Below are 16,804 nucleotides of genomic sequence, written 5' to 3' on the forward strand. Positions count from 1 at the left end.
GAGCAGTCGAGTCGTTGCAACTCTCCATATTGATACAATGTCATTGATCTTGCCTAACGTCGCCCACTGGCTTTTCCTCTTGGCTGTTGCAGATTCCAGACCCATTTTTCGGCACTCGGCGGAGTGAAGCTTTGTCTAGCATGGAGATCATGAGTCGTTCTTCCTTAATCCTTATACATGGGGTGTGGTCGTGACCCACTATAATGGCTTAAGGCTAGAGTCTTCTCAATTGTGGCAGTTGTTTTTCCAGAACCTACTGAAAATAACCTTGTGAAACGTCGTAGAAGGAAACAGCTCTTTATAGAGAAGTGCTGAAAGTGGGAGCAGCCCTGCTGATAACTATATCTCCACATTTTTAAAAAATTAAAGAATTCTTTTTAATTCTTATTTTACTATGGTACTGTATGAGTACCGTTACTTTGGACGTAGCCACAGCTTCCACTGCTTCTTAAAAATGGTTCAAATGGCTCTGAGGACTATGGGACTTAACTTATGAGGTCATCAGTCCCCTAGAACTTAGAACTACTTAAACCTAACTAACCTAAGAACATCACACACACCCATGCCCAAGGCAGGATTCGAACCTGCGACCGTAGCGGTCGCGTGGTTCCAGACTGTAGCGCCTAGAACAACTCAGCCACACCGGCCGGCACTGCTTCTTAAATGACATGGTAGAAGTCCGGATTACCCAAACGACTCTACCTTGCTGATAATTATAAACACGCATTTTACAATAAAATTTTTGACTTTCTTATGATTTGAGTAAACTGTCGTTACTTTGGATGTAACCACGGCTTACGCTGTTGTTTTAATGAAATTTCAGAAGCCCAGACTGTAATTTCTACTCTTGCTTTCTCTAAGATTTGTAAAAATTGTTAATATTTTTTAAATACTTTAATGGCTCTGTAGGTTATCTATGGTTTTTGTAAATGTTAAATCCTGTGTTAATTAATCTGTTGTATATCAGTTTACGGTAACTGAACCAAAAATACATTCAGCTTTTACATAAGTGCATTGAGTAATTAATGCTATAAGAAACATTTTTCGGAATCTGCCTTAATTAGTTGTTGGCAATAACTTTGTAAAAATGTGCTTCGATTTATTTTCGTCCACGTTTTGGCTAGCACACTGTAATGTCATCAAATAAATTAAGGAAGAATATACATCTTACACTAGCGACACCTGTCGGTCCAATTGTCAACGTCTATCTTTACCTGTCACGCCTGCCAGTCTAGCGACGCCCTGTCTGCACTCATGTGCTCTGTTCTGAGTAACATAAGACAGATATGTATGTGGTGAATACCTGTGTATATATAAAAAAAAAACAGGCTGCCGTGTCATCCTCAACCCTTAGGCGTCACTGGATGCGGATACGGAGGGGCATGTGGGCAGCACACCGCTCTCCCGGCCGTTGTCAGTTTTCGTGACCGGGTCCGCTAGTCCTCAGTCAAGTAGCTCTACATTTGGCCTCAGAACGGCTGTGTGCATTTCGGTTGCCAACAATATTCGGCAGACCAGGACGGCGATTCACCCAAGTGCTAGCCAAGCCCGACAGACCTCCAGTGATCTTGCGGGAACCGTTGCTACCACTGCGGCAAGGCCGTTGGCAGAACTGCGTAAACAGTAGTTTTAGTTTTGACATGCCGACGCATCAGTCCTCTAGTCTGTTACGTACCTACCAGTTCATGTGAAAGAGTAATCTTACTCCTGTTTTAAGAAATATGCAATAACCTGTCTGTCGAGGTATGTTGTATTTCCGGTTTTTCTTTTATATTGTACCTGATGCTGTATATTACCACTGCTTTGCATATAGCTACACTGTATAAATGCCTCCCAGATCTGAAGATGGTAACACTGATTAGTGAAACCGCTTATAAAGCGTAAAGGTTATTAGTGACCTTGGCAAAGGAGTTTATCTTCTCTAATCAGTTAGTGGAAACATCCGTGTTCCGCTCCTGTTGTTGGTTGGTTGGTAGGCACGGAACTACGATAATTTCGTGGAGTGGGTTGGACTTCACGAAATTGGGGAAGTCGTTTGGCAACAATTGTTAGTGCTGACTTGATTAGATCTCTGGAGAATATTCGAGAATATTATTGATTTCCGTGTTCGGAGACGTAGTATTTCACCACGATCCACAATATCGAAACCTGAAGGAACTGGCTGCTTCTTTTCCTGCATATTGAGTAGTTTTTCAGTTTCTGTAAGCAAGGTTGAGGCCTAAGTTGCACACATGTGGTCGAGAGGACAGCATCAGATCATGGAGTCATCAGCTTACTGGAGGTGAGGTTCAACGAGAGAAACAGATTTTGCAGTGTCGAACTGAGGACAATAAGTCATATTTGTTTCTGTGGGAACAATAAGAGACTTTTCTGAACCACTTTTGACTTTTGACGTACTCTTTTTTGTCTTTCTGGAGACTCGCGGTGGAAATTGTTTGTGAACCAGATGCAGGCCGTTTAGGAACTGGTAGAAGTGTACATTTTCCAGTCCAGGAGTCGGATCGCGGTGTCTTCCTAAATGTAGTCAGGTAATAACAGGGCCTATTGACTTTGTAGCAGTGATACGTTTAACTCTGTCTCGCAGGTTAAAGCAAGAACGTCGACCCTAGTTTATACTGGTTTTAATGCTATATCAGTGCAGAGATTTGATCCAGGTCTGCCAGTAAACGTTTCCGAGTAAATCTGCGGAGCAGGTCGTCACGAAATTCCTCAAAGTATCGAAAATTCCCAAGAGTGCAGTGACTGTGGCCGCGGCCGCCGGTGTGACTACGTGTCACATCACAGTGGCTCCGAAGAGGACACGAAAACTACGTCTGCACAGGGTTTATACATTTCTCTTAGGCGATTTTCTTGTTGAATATAACATCATTTCCACCTGAAACAGAGGTCAATGACTGAATGCATTTCTCAGCGTTCATCGTCTCCAAGAAGCGGCTGCAAGCGGTTCCTTGTAACCTCCTGTCGCATCTGCGACTTGTTCCGTGCAAACCCGCCACGGAGAGGCGGTGCTCTCTCTCTAGCCGGTTAGAGCTTCCACGAAGTGACAGCGAAAATCACTGTACGTCTGAGGTCATCAGTCCCCTAGAACGTAGAACTACTTAAACCTAACTAAGCTAAGGACATCACACACATCCATGCCCGAGGCAGGATTCGAACCTGCGATCGTAGCGGTCGCGCGGTTCCAGATTGAAGCGCTTAGAACCGCCCGGCCACTCCGGCCGGCTTCTGGGTAACAGTCCAGTTTCATCTCACTGACGTTAAAGAAAACACCAGGTTCGAAGAATTTAATGTGGCCTTGAAAGACTTCCAAGGATGTCCGCCCCTGGTAGCTGAGTAGTCAGCGCGACGGAATGTCATATCTAACGGCCCGGGTTCAATTCCCGGTTGGGTCGGAAATTTTCTCCGCTCACAGACTGGATGTTTTGTTGTCCTTATCATCATCATTTCATCCCCATCGACACTCAAGTCACCGCAGTGACGTCAACTCGGAAGACTTGCACCAGGCGAACGGTCTCCCCGACGGGAGGCCCTAGCCACACGACATTTCGAATTCCAAGGTTGTTTCCTAAACGTTCTGTTTTTCGTTACCGTTTGACGTTTCGGTTGAAAGCGCCCATGTGCACATATGTAACTGAATGGTCTGCAAGGTAATTCACGTTTTAAAGACAAATCTTTTTTAAAATTGTCGTCAAGCACTTTCGACGTCTGTATGACGAAGTTCTAAAAGTGCTACAATATTTCGAGAATCGTTCATGTGTGAAGGATATTTGTTGACTAAATAATTATGTGGCAACTTGAATGCTTACATATGTAAAATTGTCTGCGTCTGCCCGTATGCCGACATTTTGTACCAGCTAAAATTATATGTCTCCGGCGCACAAAAGTATTCAAAAACACTGAAAATTAGTTTTGTTTTTGGCCTATGTTGTTGATAAAAGTGAAATATAAAATCAAGTCGTATGCAGTGCGACTGCATTGTCATTTAAATGCAGGGCGTTCGCTATTTTCCCCTCCAGCCCTTCCTTGCGCTCAGACAGCGTGGTGTGGCGGTGGGCGAAACGTGCCAGCCAGGCTGAGCGCAATGGCACTCGTCCCACGGCTTGGCCCGTTAGCCGGAGTCTTGGCCATCCCTGGTTAAGCTGTTAATATCTTTCACTACATCGACAGAACCACTTTGTTTAATAAAACTGTAAACCAAAAGTGACTGGTTTGTGTGGTGTGCGTACTGTAAGACCTTCAGTACACACACCATCACATTATTTGCCTTGTCGCTCTAACGAAGTAGGATAGTGTCAACAATATGTCTCGTGGTCTTATCGTGGCGTGTTTATCTTCTGCCGTTAGGTCAGACGATAGAAATGCCACTCGCATGCTTAGAGTAGCAGACTGACAGTGACCAACTTTAAACAGAATTTGATTAATTTTCAAACACATTTATGAAAATAATAACAAGCATAAAAATTACTTAACTTGGTTCTGGATGCTATTTACAATTGACAATGTGAAGTTCCTTTGGTATTGGTACGTTAATTTTATTCTCACATATATCTCTGATACTTGACAAAAGTGTCTATACATTTATCTTCATGGCTATGTACAGGAATATGGTAATCTTATTAGGCGCAGACTGAAACTTGACTATAGACTGGTACAGACAAGTGTAGAACTCGTGCAGACTGGTACAGACTAATGCAGACTGCTACAGACTGATGCAGACTGACTAATCGGAGGTCTGTACACTCGTTATGATACCTCGCGCGTTCATGTACGAGGTGCATTCAAGTTCGAAGGCCTCCGATTTTTTTTCTAATTAACTACTCACCCGAAATCGATGAACTGGCGTTACTTCTCGACGTAATCGCACTGCAGACGTACACATTTTTCACAACGCTGACGCCATGATTCCATGGCAGCGGCGAAGGCTTCTTTAGGAGTCTGTTTTGACCACTGGAAAATCGCTGAGGCAATAGCAGCTTGGCTGGTGAATGTGCGGCCACGGAGAGTGTCTTTCATTGTTGGAAAAAGCCAAAAGTCACTAGGAGCCAGGTCACTTCAAAGTTGTTATCAGGAAGAAACTGTTGCGTAACGTGTGTGGGTGCGTTGTCTTGGTGAAACAGCACACGCGCAACCCTTCCCGGACGTTTTTGTTGCAGTGCAGAAAGGAACTTGTTCTTCAAATTATTTTCGTAGGATGCACCTATTACCGAGTGCCCTTTGGAACGCAATGGGTAAGGATTACGCCCTCGCTGTCCCAGAACATGGACACCATCATTTTTTCAGCACTGGCGGTTACCCGAAATTTTTTTGGTGGCGGTGAATCTGTGTACTTCCATTGAGCTGACTGGCGCTTTGTTTCTGGATTGAAACATGGCATCCACGTCTCATCCATTGTCACAACCGACGAAAAGAAAGTCCCATTCATGCTGTCGTTGTGCATCAACATTGCTTGACAACATGCCACACGGGCAGCCATGTGGTTGTCCGTCAGCATTCATGGCACCCTCCTGGATGACACTTTTTGCATTTTCAGGTCGTCATGCAGGATTGTGTGCACAGAACCCACAGAAATGCCAAGTCTGGAGGCGATCTGTTCAGTTCAACAGTCATTCGGCGATCCCCCAACACAATTCTCTCCACTTTCTTGATCATGTCGTCAGACCGGCTTGTGCGAGCCCGAGGTTGTTTCGGTTTGTTGTCACACGATGTTATGCCTTCATTAAACTGTCGCACCCACGAACGCACTTTCGACACATCCATAACTCCATCACCACATGTCTCCTTCAACTGTCGATGAATTTCAATTGGTTTCACACCACGCAAATACAGAAAACGAATGATTGCATGCTGTTCAAGTAAGGAAAACGTCGCCATTTTAAGTATTTAAAACAGTTCTCATTCTCGCCGCTGGCGGTAAAATTACATCTTCCATACGGTGCTGCCATCTCTGGGACGCATTGACAATGAACGCGGGCTCATTTTAAAACAATGCGCATGTTTCTATCTCTTTCCAGTCCAGAGAAAAAAAATCGGAGGCCTTAGAACTTGAATGCACCTTGTATCACTGCGCGAGTGTGATCCACGAGGAGAAAAGGTTCTGCGTTAGTAGCAACCTCATTGGCTGCGTTACATATTAATACGCGGATCGGCGGAAGCAGAATTTGGTCCGTCTCTATCGCAGCGCCATCTCGTAGCGCGCAGACGGACGAGCGCTGCGCCTGCGCTGTTGTGCTTAGCGGGGCGCGCTCTAGTGGGAAAGTTGTGTACGCGCTGACTACGCGGAACTATGTACACAACAGTTTGGTTAATATTAAATACATAGGCAGTCGTACAGACACAAGAACTCTAAACAAAGCAGTGAATATCGTCGATAGTACTCTCCTTAAGCCGGACTGAGAACAATGACGTCTAAATGAACAGCAGTTGATTTAATGTAGTTCTAATCAAGTTAGATTGCTGAATTGACTGATGGAGTTGAATACAATACAGGGCAATTAAAGTGGTTGACTGGTGTGTGTGATAGAGATCACCACCTTCCTACCTCCACCTTCCTCCAACACACTCTCAGTGGATGTCGCCTGTAGCAACGGCTGACAGATTGAAGACTTCGAACTACAGGGTGCTATTACGTATCTAGACTGAAGCGACGAGTGAAAATTTTTACCAAGGCCGGGAATCGATCCAGGGTCTCCGGCTTACTAGGCAGGTGCATTAGCAGTTATAAGAGAGTAATGAAGCCTCTGAAATTGTGTCACTTCATGGGTATGGGATGCTGCTACGATTGCTGGGCGCTTGCGTGCAGCACAGCAGCTAACTTGGCTCACCTGCGACCTCCTGGGCAGGTCGATGAAGACGGCGTAGGCGGAGCGGTTGTGGGGCGCGCGCTCCAGGAAGACGTCGAACAGCGGCGCGCTGTTGATCCTCAGCAGCTCGGCCACCAGCGGCGCCAGGTCGCCGGGCTCCGGTTGGCCGGGGGGCAGGTAGCCGCCCAGAGACTCCAGCAGCTCCCGCACTGCGAACAACGCACCTCTGCTGATGCCACTCCACGCGCCTACATGCAACTTTACGAGTGGTAGCCAAAGTTCAAACTGGCACCTCAAAAATCAGCGTTACGTAATTAATTTTTTGATCGTATAGAGGCTTACATGTCTGTATTCCTGGTACACAGTGAAATCCCCCGCCAGGTACAATAGCACTCCGCTATGGGAGCCAATACAAAACAGCGCAGCCGATTCACAAAGTGCTGTTTAATAGGGAAACAGTAGTCCAAAATCCCATGCTAAGTTGGTGGCAGTCAACCGCAATGAAGCACCGTCGTGAACAGAGTCCTTTGGTGGAAGAGACACTTCCAAGGTGATCAAACAAGTCTGAATGACGAAGAACGATGAGGCATACCTCTGTGTGAGAGAAGGAGAACAGCGAGAAGAGTGCAAGTTCTGGTGCTCGAAGACCGCCGTATTACAATCGAGGCCACAGCGAAAAAGTCAGAATAAGAAGTGGAACAGTTTTCAGTGTCCTGAATGGTATCTGAACACGGCACAGGTGGTCGCTCTCTAGGTTTTGTGACCGCTCCCACCCATTTAAAAAGCGTCCCAAACGTAGGCAGCGGAGGAAATGTTTGACGTCAATCCAGGTCACTTCTTTATCCGCCTAATCACCCAAAATGAGCGCGCGTCGAGCTGTATGTGCATGGCATGAAGCTGTCAATGCGTCTGCGTAGAGGTGAAAGTGTAGAAATTGTAATTGTCCACTGATTTCTTTCATATTCTAAAAAGACAAAGCTGGCATTAAACCGAAATTAGTTTGAGACGCAATGTACTTGTCTCCCCCCGACTTTTGAACTGGTAGCAAGTCACTTACAGCGATAACTGCATGTTGAAAAATGTAATGTTACTGCAGTGACTATAAAATTGAGTCATATGTACAAAGAACTTGCCCACTTATCAATACGACATCGCATCCCCTTCGGCATAGGCGCATGCACTGATGCGGGCGGAGGAGTGACATAAAGCTGACCCGCAACTACTGTAACTGGAGCTTGATGTCCTAGATACTGGCAACAGGACAAAGGTGACGTCCGAAATGGTCCCACACAAATCTGGCTAAAGTATGGGAATGTTACTGGCGACAAGAGTACCTCAACACCACGCAGAAAGTTCATAGAGATACACGCTACATGTGAACGAGCACTGTCCTGTTGGAAAATGGCAAACCGGTACTGTCTCATGTCGAGTAACACATGAGGACTAAGGACGTCCGTGACGTACCGTTGTGCCGTCAGAGTTCCCTCAGTCGCTATCAGCCGTGAGCCGAAGTCGTATCCAATGGCTCCCACCATTACGACGCCAGAAGTAATATCGCTGTGGCCGCGCGGAGTGGCCGCGTGGTTTTGGGCGTCATGTCACGAACTACGCGGCCCCTCCCGCCGGAGGTTCAAGTCCTCCCTCGGGCATGGGGGTGTGTGTTGTTCTTAGCATAAGTTAGTTTAAGTAGTGTGTAAGTCTAGGGACCGATGACCTAAGCAGTTTGGTCCCTTAGAAATTCACACACATTTGAACATTTTGAATAGCGCTGTGGCTCTCCAAAACATTGTAAGAATGGAACGTCGAGTCAGATCGCTGTTTTATTCGCCGACGATGGTCATCCACTGTAGTGCAGAACCGCAATCCACCACTTAACAGAATGCAGAGCCACTCATCAGCGGTCCATGTTTCTGGGCCACGACACTGCTTCAAATGCAGCCGGCTGTGTTGTGGTATTAACGGCACTTTACACATTGGAAGATAATTCCTTAGTCCAGCTGCAGTTTGTCCCCGTCCGACGGTATGGCATGAGACAGAATATTGCAGGGACTCCAATACTTGTTCTCTGGACGCCAATACTTCTTTCCCAAAGGCAAGTGCGGCTGTGAAAGGGTTACAGTGTGCTTAGTGCACAAAATCGCAAGCCTCTCTTCTGCTAATCAGATGTAGTCGATGGGAAATTTGACAACTAGTATACTTGCCCTTACTTTCCCATTCAGTCCACGGTCATCTCCACACAGCTGGGTATTGCACAATTACATCAGCTGGCCGAGCTCAGTCAGGTCATAACGCTGCCTCACTTGTGAACAACGCATCTCCGGCTCCTTCACAGTGCTCTCTGATCATCTAACACAGTCCACGTCCCTTATATATATCCTACCAACACTGATAATAACACTAAAGAGGAACAGCAACGATTCACTCTGAAGTCCGATCGACCCGACATAGAAAACTGTAACAATAATCATTTACTTACCCGTCAATGGAGTGAAGGGTATGACGTTAGAGTGACATGTGGTTATGTCTTCTTGGTGCAACTCCTTTTTCCAGGCAGTTTATTAATGTCTACTGTGAAAGAGTTTAATGATAATGCAATTTGTAAAGGTGTCGAAAAACTTCATGAAACGCGATACCGGGTATCAAAAATGGTTCAAATGGCTCTGAGCACTATGGGACTTAATTTCTGAGGTCGTAATTCCCCTAGAACTTAGAACTGCTTAAACCTAACTAGCCTAAGGACATCACACACATCCATGCCCGAGGCACGATTCGACCCTGCTACCGTAGCCGTCGTGCGGTACCAGACTGTAGGGTCTAGAACCGCTCGGCCACACCGGCCGTCTAGGTATCAACTCATTAGAGCCCGAGCTCCCGCACTGGAGTTGCTGCAGACGAGACGAGGACAGCAGCAGAATTCCACAAAACAACAAGAACTGCTGGTGTCAACGCGGAGAGCAAACACCCGGCAGAGCACAAAGACGAAGACAATGCTATTCGGCCGGCTGCGGTGGCTGTGCGGTTCTAGGCGCTCCAGTCCGGAGCCGCGCTGCTGCTACGGTCGCAGGTTCGAATCCTGCTTCGGGCATGGTTTTGTGTGATGTCCTTAGGTTAGTTAGGTTTAAGTAGTTCTAAGTTCTAGGGGACTGATGACCACAGCAGTTGAGTCCCATAGTGCTCAGAGCCATTTTTGAACAATATTATTCAGTCAGATACCTAACCAGAAAACGATAACAAATGGACGCCAAAATACGACTTATGCTGTGGAATTCACCAGTCACACTGAACATTCCGACCACGTATCTAGGAGTACACCTCGACATGTATATAGACTGGCTATCTCACTTGACGTGCCTCCTATAAAAAACCAGAAATCATCAGAATCGGATAACAATAGTACGCACAGGGGTGCAACATTGGGACAATAGTAATCACATATAAAATCTTTATAAGATCTCTTATACAGAATGCTGCAGCTCCACTAGGAGAACTAGCAAAACCAATAACCGACTCACAGTACCCGGCAGAAAGACGCTCTAATGTGCATTACCCACTTTTTGGTTTCTTTACATCAATGGTTTATTTTTTTATTCTTCAAGTAACATTAATACCACCGAGATTAGCAAGACACCGGCGTCGCAAGAAGAAGGGCGTAGCAAAACTTCATATTGATTGAGACTATTGACGTATAGTTTTTCCGAGAAGAACCATCCGATGACCAGAGAATAAATCGTTTCTAAGAAGAAGAGGAGGGAATCAACTCTTCATTATAGGAAAACCCCAGCTCTGGGGTGGGTTAAGGAAGACACTGCAAAGGAATTTGGAGAGAAACTGTCTGACGCGTAAGACAGAGGTAACACAGCGGGCGCCGCAGGAAGGGCGACTTCTCTGATCGTCTTCTGAACCGGTTTACGTCGGAGACATTCAACATGGACATGGCCTCCCCCGGTACAACGTGAAAAGGTGCGTGGCTGGCCTTCTCGCATGGCGACAGCCCAATAGCCGGCATAACCAAGTAGGAAGGCACGTGTTTCCATAGTTGAATTTTATCTGGTGGACACTATTGAGGACACGTTACGTTCCCACTATCCCCCACGTTTCAGCAACGAGACTGACGACGTTACCATAGAGTTAATATGTGGGCACCACAATGTGTAACGCCGGAAATGCATATCCTCCTATTTCCATCTATTGTACTATAATTTTTTTTCCTTATTTTTGTTACCTGAATATATGACGTTCCTGTGTCTTTACATATTGTAATTGTTTTACTATTTGTATATATATATATATATATATATATATATATATATATATATATATATATATATTTATATTTATTTATTTATGCATTTATGTCGATGTATAATTGGTTTGTTTCGTAAATATTATTTGTATTTTTACGCTGGGTCTTGCCTGGGGAAACTGCTATCGAACGATTACATCGATAGGTCGTGTGAAGAATCAAAGTGTGTAGGATCTTTGGGTAGTGTTAACTCTGTCGCGTGAAGCGCGGGCTGAGCAGAGAGAGTCTGGCTGGAGTAGCGAGTGGAGCAGGTGTGTTGTGTGAAGCTCCCGCGAGTTGCCGCGCTTTCGGGGTTTGGCAGCATGTAATTGCGCTCGACTTGCGATGATAGTTTCTGACATGGTGTCGCGGACGGGAAGCATTAGCTGGCGCACATCAAGAGCCCGTTTCGCCTGGTGACCGTGTCGAGAAGAAGGCGCGCCAACATCCAGCTTCTGCAACAGCGACGGCCGACAATGAGTGACTGTCGCCACCTCCTCGATCGACGGCTTCAAACCTTCAATCAACCAATAAGGAAGACTGGAAGCACGTAAAGTTTTAGAACTGTATGGCAGACCTCAGCTTTTCAAACTGTACCATTTTCGTAACTATAATTACAGCAACTTAGCATGAACCTTTCTTGCTCATTGTCCCAATTGCTTTGCCAAGCAGGGTCCCTTCCTTTTCCGAAATGAGCCTGAGTGTCGTTGAAATTCAAACGCCACCATCATTTTATTTCACTGCTTTAATTTCAAAGTTCAGTTAAAGTATTCATAGCTGGCTACAATATTTAGATTACACAAGCACGAATTAAGTGTGCGAGTTTTGTTACCGTAGTTTAGTTACCTGTGACTGCAGCTCAGCTTGGTACGTACTAAATTTTACTATTGTTAATTGTTCAGAATCGTTTAATTCAAGTTCAAAGTTAAATCTCTTCTTTCTAAATTGCGTAGATTCAAGTAGCTTTTGAAATGATTGTTGAGGTAGTCCAAGACTAACCGTGTTTTACTGAATTTCGATGTGCTTCAGAAAGAAAACTCACTATTAACTTCAGTCACTAAATTAACTTTCGATTTTCCGATTTTATTAATTCTTTTGCTAAATTAAGTCAGAGTGTAGAGAAATTTATTACTTCTGACAAACTTTCAGTTTTCACACTCTTCTTGTCAACCTTCAGTTGCCACGCTTCTAGTGCTAATTATATGTGTAATAATCTTTCTTTTTCAGTTACTATAGTAATTGTCCTTAGGACTGGCGACCGTAATTTCCCCCAAATCTCAAACATCTAATTACCGCTAGTTAACTGTTAATGTAACGGCCGCACATTTACTTTCTTTATTAACTTTACCCCTTTTCAAAATTAATTTCCACCAGTTTCATTTGCATTTTTCCTTTCATTTAGATGTAACCCTTTCCTCCCTCTTTACCGACAAATCAACTTCGGTGACGATTGCTTTCCCCAAATTTCCATTAGGTACACGCGGTTTAATTTTTCACTGTCATTAAGGTCGGTAAGTGAGGGGGAGGTTACACGTGGCGACCTGGTGACAGGAGAATCTTCGGATTTGAGGTTGTTTTGGACACGAATTTTGCATTGTGAAAATCTCGTAACAAAGTACTGGCTACGAACAGGTCTTTACGTCAGCGAGAATATGTAGTGGAATCCTAATTAGATTTGAGATTTGGCATTTATATTGAAAATTATTAAAATGAGTGAAGGCAACAATTACCAAAATTTGGTAGGCTTGGATAAGGAACAATCGGTCGAACAGTGGGAAACGCGCACTGCGGTACCCATTGTTCAGGGGCAGGCGGCTAGCATGAAAGACGCGACCGCCGAAACGCAACAAAGAGCAGAAATGGAATTCCACACTTTAGAAAATGTTTCGGAATCGGAAGTGAAAATCAAATGTGAATCCCTTGATGACGAATGCGGGGGGACAATTAAAGAGGAAGCCGTTACGGAAGTAAAACCGGTAGTTTCCGGGAATTTAACTGATTTATTGAATGTTTTGATTAACGAAATCAAGAGTCAATCGGCCAAGCAAGAAGCTCAGTCTGAAAAAATTGAACGAAAGCTAGACAGTGACAACAAAGCTATTAATGTTGTTAACAACAATGTTGGAGTTGTTAACACAAAAGCTGATAAAATCAAAGAAGATATTGTTGTGATTAATACCGAAATCGGCAATCTTAAACAGGAAATGATAGGCGTTCAGGCGGAAATTGCGAGCATAAATACTCGTTTTTATTCCGAAATTAGCAGAATCGAGAAAAGTGTAGGAGAATCAGTTGCTCCGATCATCGAGAATAAGGTGACTGAACAAATTCAATTAGTGAAAAAAGAGGATCAAAAGAAAGTGGAAACTATAAAGGCTTTAGTATCCGAAGTAGATACCAAAGTGACGAAGCAGGCTAATACCGGCGAAGAGAAAAAAAGGGAAGTAGAAACGCTTGCGACAACCACTTGCCAAGTAATTACGAGAGTGTCGGAATTAGAAAAGAAACTTGACGAAAAACAGAGCTATGTGCCAATCTATGCACATAGTTCGGAATTGTTGACGAAAGAGGAGCGGTTCGACCCCTTGAAAAAAGGCGGTACACCCGACGGATTTCATTAAGAATTGTGAAAGAGTTTTACCCAGATCATGGACTAATGAGAGAAAAATTAATGCGGTTATTGATGTGTTGGCTGGTGATTCCAAGCGTTGGGGCTTAAACCTCAACATTACGAACCTGATTTTTGACGAATTTAAAAATTTGTTTCTGGCTGAATACTGGTCAGAGCAAAAACAGCAAAGTGTCTGGCGCGAATTTGTCGTATCGAGGCCTTTCGATGCGAATTCGCGCGGCTCGATGAAGGAGTTTTGTGAGGGCTGGATCCGCAAGTTGGAATATTTGCGTGATCGGCGCACGGAATCCGAAATAGTCTGGGAACTCTACAAAAAGCTTCCAGATGATACAAAACGCTACGTAGGAAGCAATTACAGGACAATAAATGATTTCCTGGAAAGAGTGGAGGACGAGGACTATTGGCGCAATAATCGCGACAGTGGTAGAGGCCGTGGTAACAACAACGGGTACCACAGCAACCACAACAACGATAACCATGGGAATAATGCATACCGCAACCATGGCAGCAATAACAATAATGGTTCGGACCGTAATAACAATCGGTACAATGCAAATAATAACAGGAATGACGGAAACCAGTATCGTAATAACGTGATACGGGCTTCACAGAATAGTAATAACGCCAGAGGGTGTGATCAGCCACCTCAGCAGCATCCGGGGACCGTATCTGCTGGGACGAGACAGGGAAACCATTAGCCGCGCCGGTGAAAGGCCGACCGGGCGTGGAGAAATTTTGGCGGCCCAATAACAGGAGAAAACCCAGGTGTCGTCGTTATGAAAATTCCGTGTGGAATAATCAACGGCGGGAGAGTGTGCCAGTGTTAGGAGAAAGGAGTGCGCCCACAAGTAGTAGATCAGCTGTATACACGGCAGTAGGAAGTACATTCACTGTCAGTGAGAACAATTTAAGTAGTGTTCCGGAAATCGATTATAAAGTGGCAGCTGTAATACCCACACCGCAACTGGAGATTGAGTTTAAGAATGATTCGCAAGTGTTGAGAGAAGCTCAGATGTCGGATAAAACGTCCGTCATCGAGCGAGGGGATGCAGAGAGGGATGAGGTCTGGTTAAGGCAGTTCGGTCGCTTATACGACGAACTAAGAGATTATAGGGGCCTGTATGGGAGAAGTGTTTATGGGGAGCACGTGCAGGATTTTCCGCGTCTCGTCCCGCAGGAAGATAGTGTTTGTAAAATGATAGAAAGTTCTGGCCCTAAACGGCAGACTTTACTAGAAATAGTTGATGTTAATGGGGAGCACGAGCAAGATTCGTCGTGTTTCGTCCCGCAAGAGTTGGATGTTGAAGTAGTAACGGAAAGTTCTGGCCCTAACCGGCAGACCTTACCGAAAGTTTCAGTGGTAGAAGTAGCCGACCCATCCGACGCAAACCTCCAGTTTAAACATTGCGAGAGTATTAAGGAGAAAGATTACGAAAATTTTAGCGATAGCCGGACACGATTGGTAGAAAAGCACATAGATTACAGCGTGTATGAGGTTAGAGCTGACATTATACGGTCAGACGATAGCAGTGTGGGTTGCGCAGATCTAGCGGAAGTAATTGCAGAAACTACTGGGCACATTCCTCCAGGTAGATTGGTGGATGAGATCAATCTGGCCAAAGGAATCAACGAAGGTGACAATTAGTGAAATGATAGCAGGGCAACACTCACTAGGTGACGAGTTAGAGGAAAAGGTTTCGGTATTGGAGGCGAAGCTACAGACTAAGCCTCAGGACAAACGTGTTGAAATTAAAACTATATGTGAACAGAGGCTGAAAAAGCCGCCAGATAAACCGGATTTAGGATCAAAGCCGGATGGTTTTTTCTGGAATGACCTGGATATAGACGAGGATTTACTGTGGGAAAATAAAGAAACAGTCGAGGACAAGTGTAGACAGATAGTAGTGTCTGATAATATGCATGGCCTACAACTAAACGTATTGATTGACACCGGTGCAGAATTGAGTGCTGTATCTGGGAAAATATTTGGGTTACTGAAAGACAGACTCGGCATCGTAGTTATGCCAGTAACAGGAGTGAAAATTATCGGTGCTACTGGGAAGGCCAGTAAACCGGTCACAAAACAGATTTTTGTCAACTTCGAGATATGTGGGGCACGATTTGAACAAGAGTTTGTCGTCGTGCCAGACTTAACTACGGAAGTAATTATCGGGTTAGATTGGCTATTAAAGTACCGTGCAGTGATTAACTGCGAAAGCAAAACTTTGACATGTATGTCACTAGATAAAACAATGGGAGTTGGTTTTGACGAGGCAGTAGACGGTGTGCATAGGCAAAACCAGCCTATACACATTGTTAACTGGCCGGATGACATTGACGTAGGAATGAATTTGAACTGCCGTAACGTGAGGAATCTCGGCATTGACAAAAGTGTAGAAAGTGAATTGGAAGAGATAATCAAATTCCCTCCATGGATTGACATTAGTATTGGTGTGAAAAAAGATCGTTTGCGAGAAGTAATGAAGCTAAAAGCCGACGCTCGCACACGTCGTCATGACGCTAAAGCGCGTTTTGCTAAGTTTGCAATCGGAGACTTAGTACTTGTAAAAGCTCATGAGAAATCGAACGAGATACACAATGAAATCTCTAAATTTAAGTTTGTTTACAATGGACCATATAAAGTCATTGGTATACCTCACACAAATGCTTATTGCTTAGAGTATCCAAGCTCTGGAAAACGATTAGGTATACGGAATATTGTAGACTTGAAATTGTACCAACCTAGAGTTGATTAATACCACAGAATGGGCAATTTGTACAGTATGTAAAATAGAGTGTAAGATTTAACGATTTGCTAGATTGCCATGCTTTTGACTGACCAAGGCCATTAAAGAACAATACTTGCGAGGCGGAACCGCTGTCGGCTCTTGTGCCGCTGTCGGCTCTTGTGCCGCTGTCGGCATTCTTTGTACTTGCGGGTATGGAAGGCGGAACTGTTTTTCTTCCTGGACAGCTGAAAGAATTCTACTGTCAATATTTATGGTTTTTTCGATCTGCTGAATAGTATTTTCTTGTTTAGCGTTAAGTGGACTCTCACGGCGAGAGTATTAATTATGAAAAGTTTACATA

The 16,804-nt window shown here is 44.6% G+C and overlaps 1 protein-coding gene across 1 annotated transcript in view; it reads right to left on the reverse strand.

Annotated features, from left to right (window-relative positions):
• Positions 1–16,804, reverse strand: part of LOC126188521 (neprilysin-1-like) — a 335,381-nt gene that overhangs the window by 144,453 nt on the left and 174,124 nt on the right. The window contains exon 4 of the mRNA XM_049930123.1: positions 6,822–7,009. Within this exon, the coding sequence (XP_049786080.1) occupies positions 6,822–7,009 (188 nt within the window). The remainder of the gene's footprint in view (positions 1–6,821; positions 7,010–16,804) is intronic.

This window comes from Schistocerca cancellata, chromosome 5 (assembly GCF_023864275.1).
Source record: "Schistocerca cancellata isolate TAMUIC-IGC-003103 chromosome 5, iqSchCanc2.1, whole genome shotgun sequence".
Taxonomy (NCBI): Eukaryota; Metazoa; Arthropoda; class Insecta; order Orthoptera; family Acrididae; genus Schistocerca; species Schistocerca cancellata.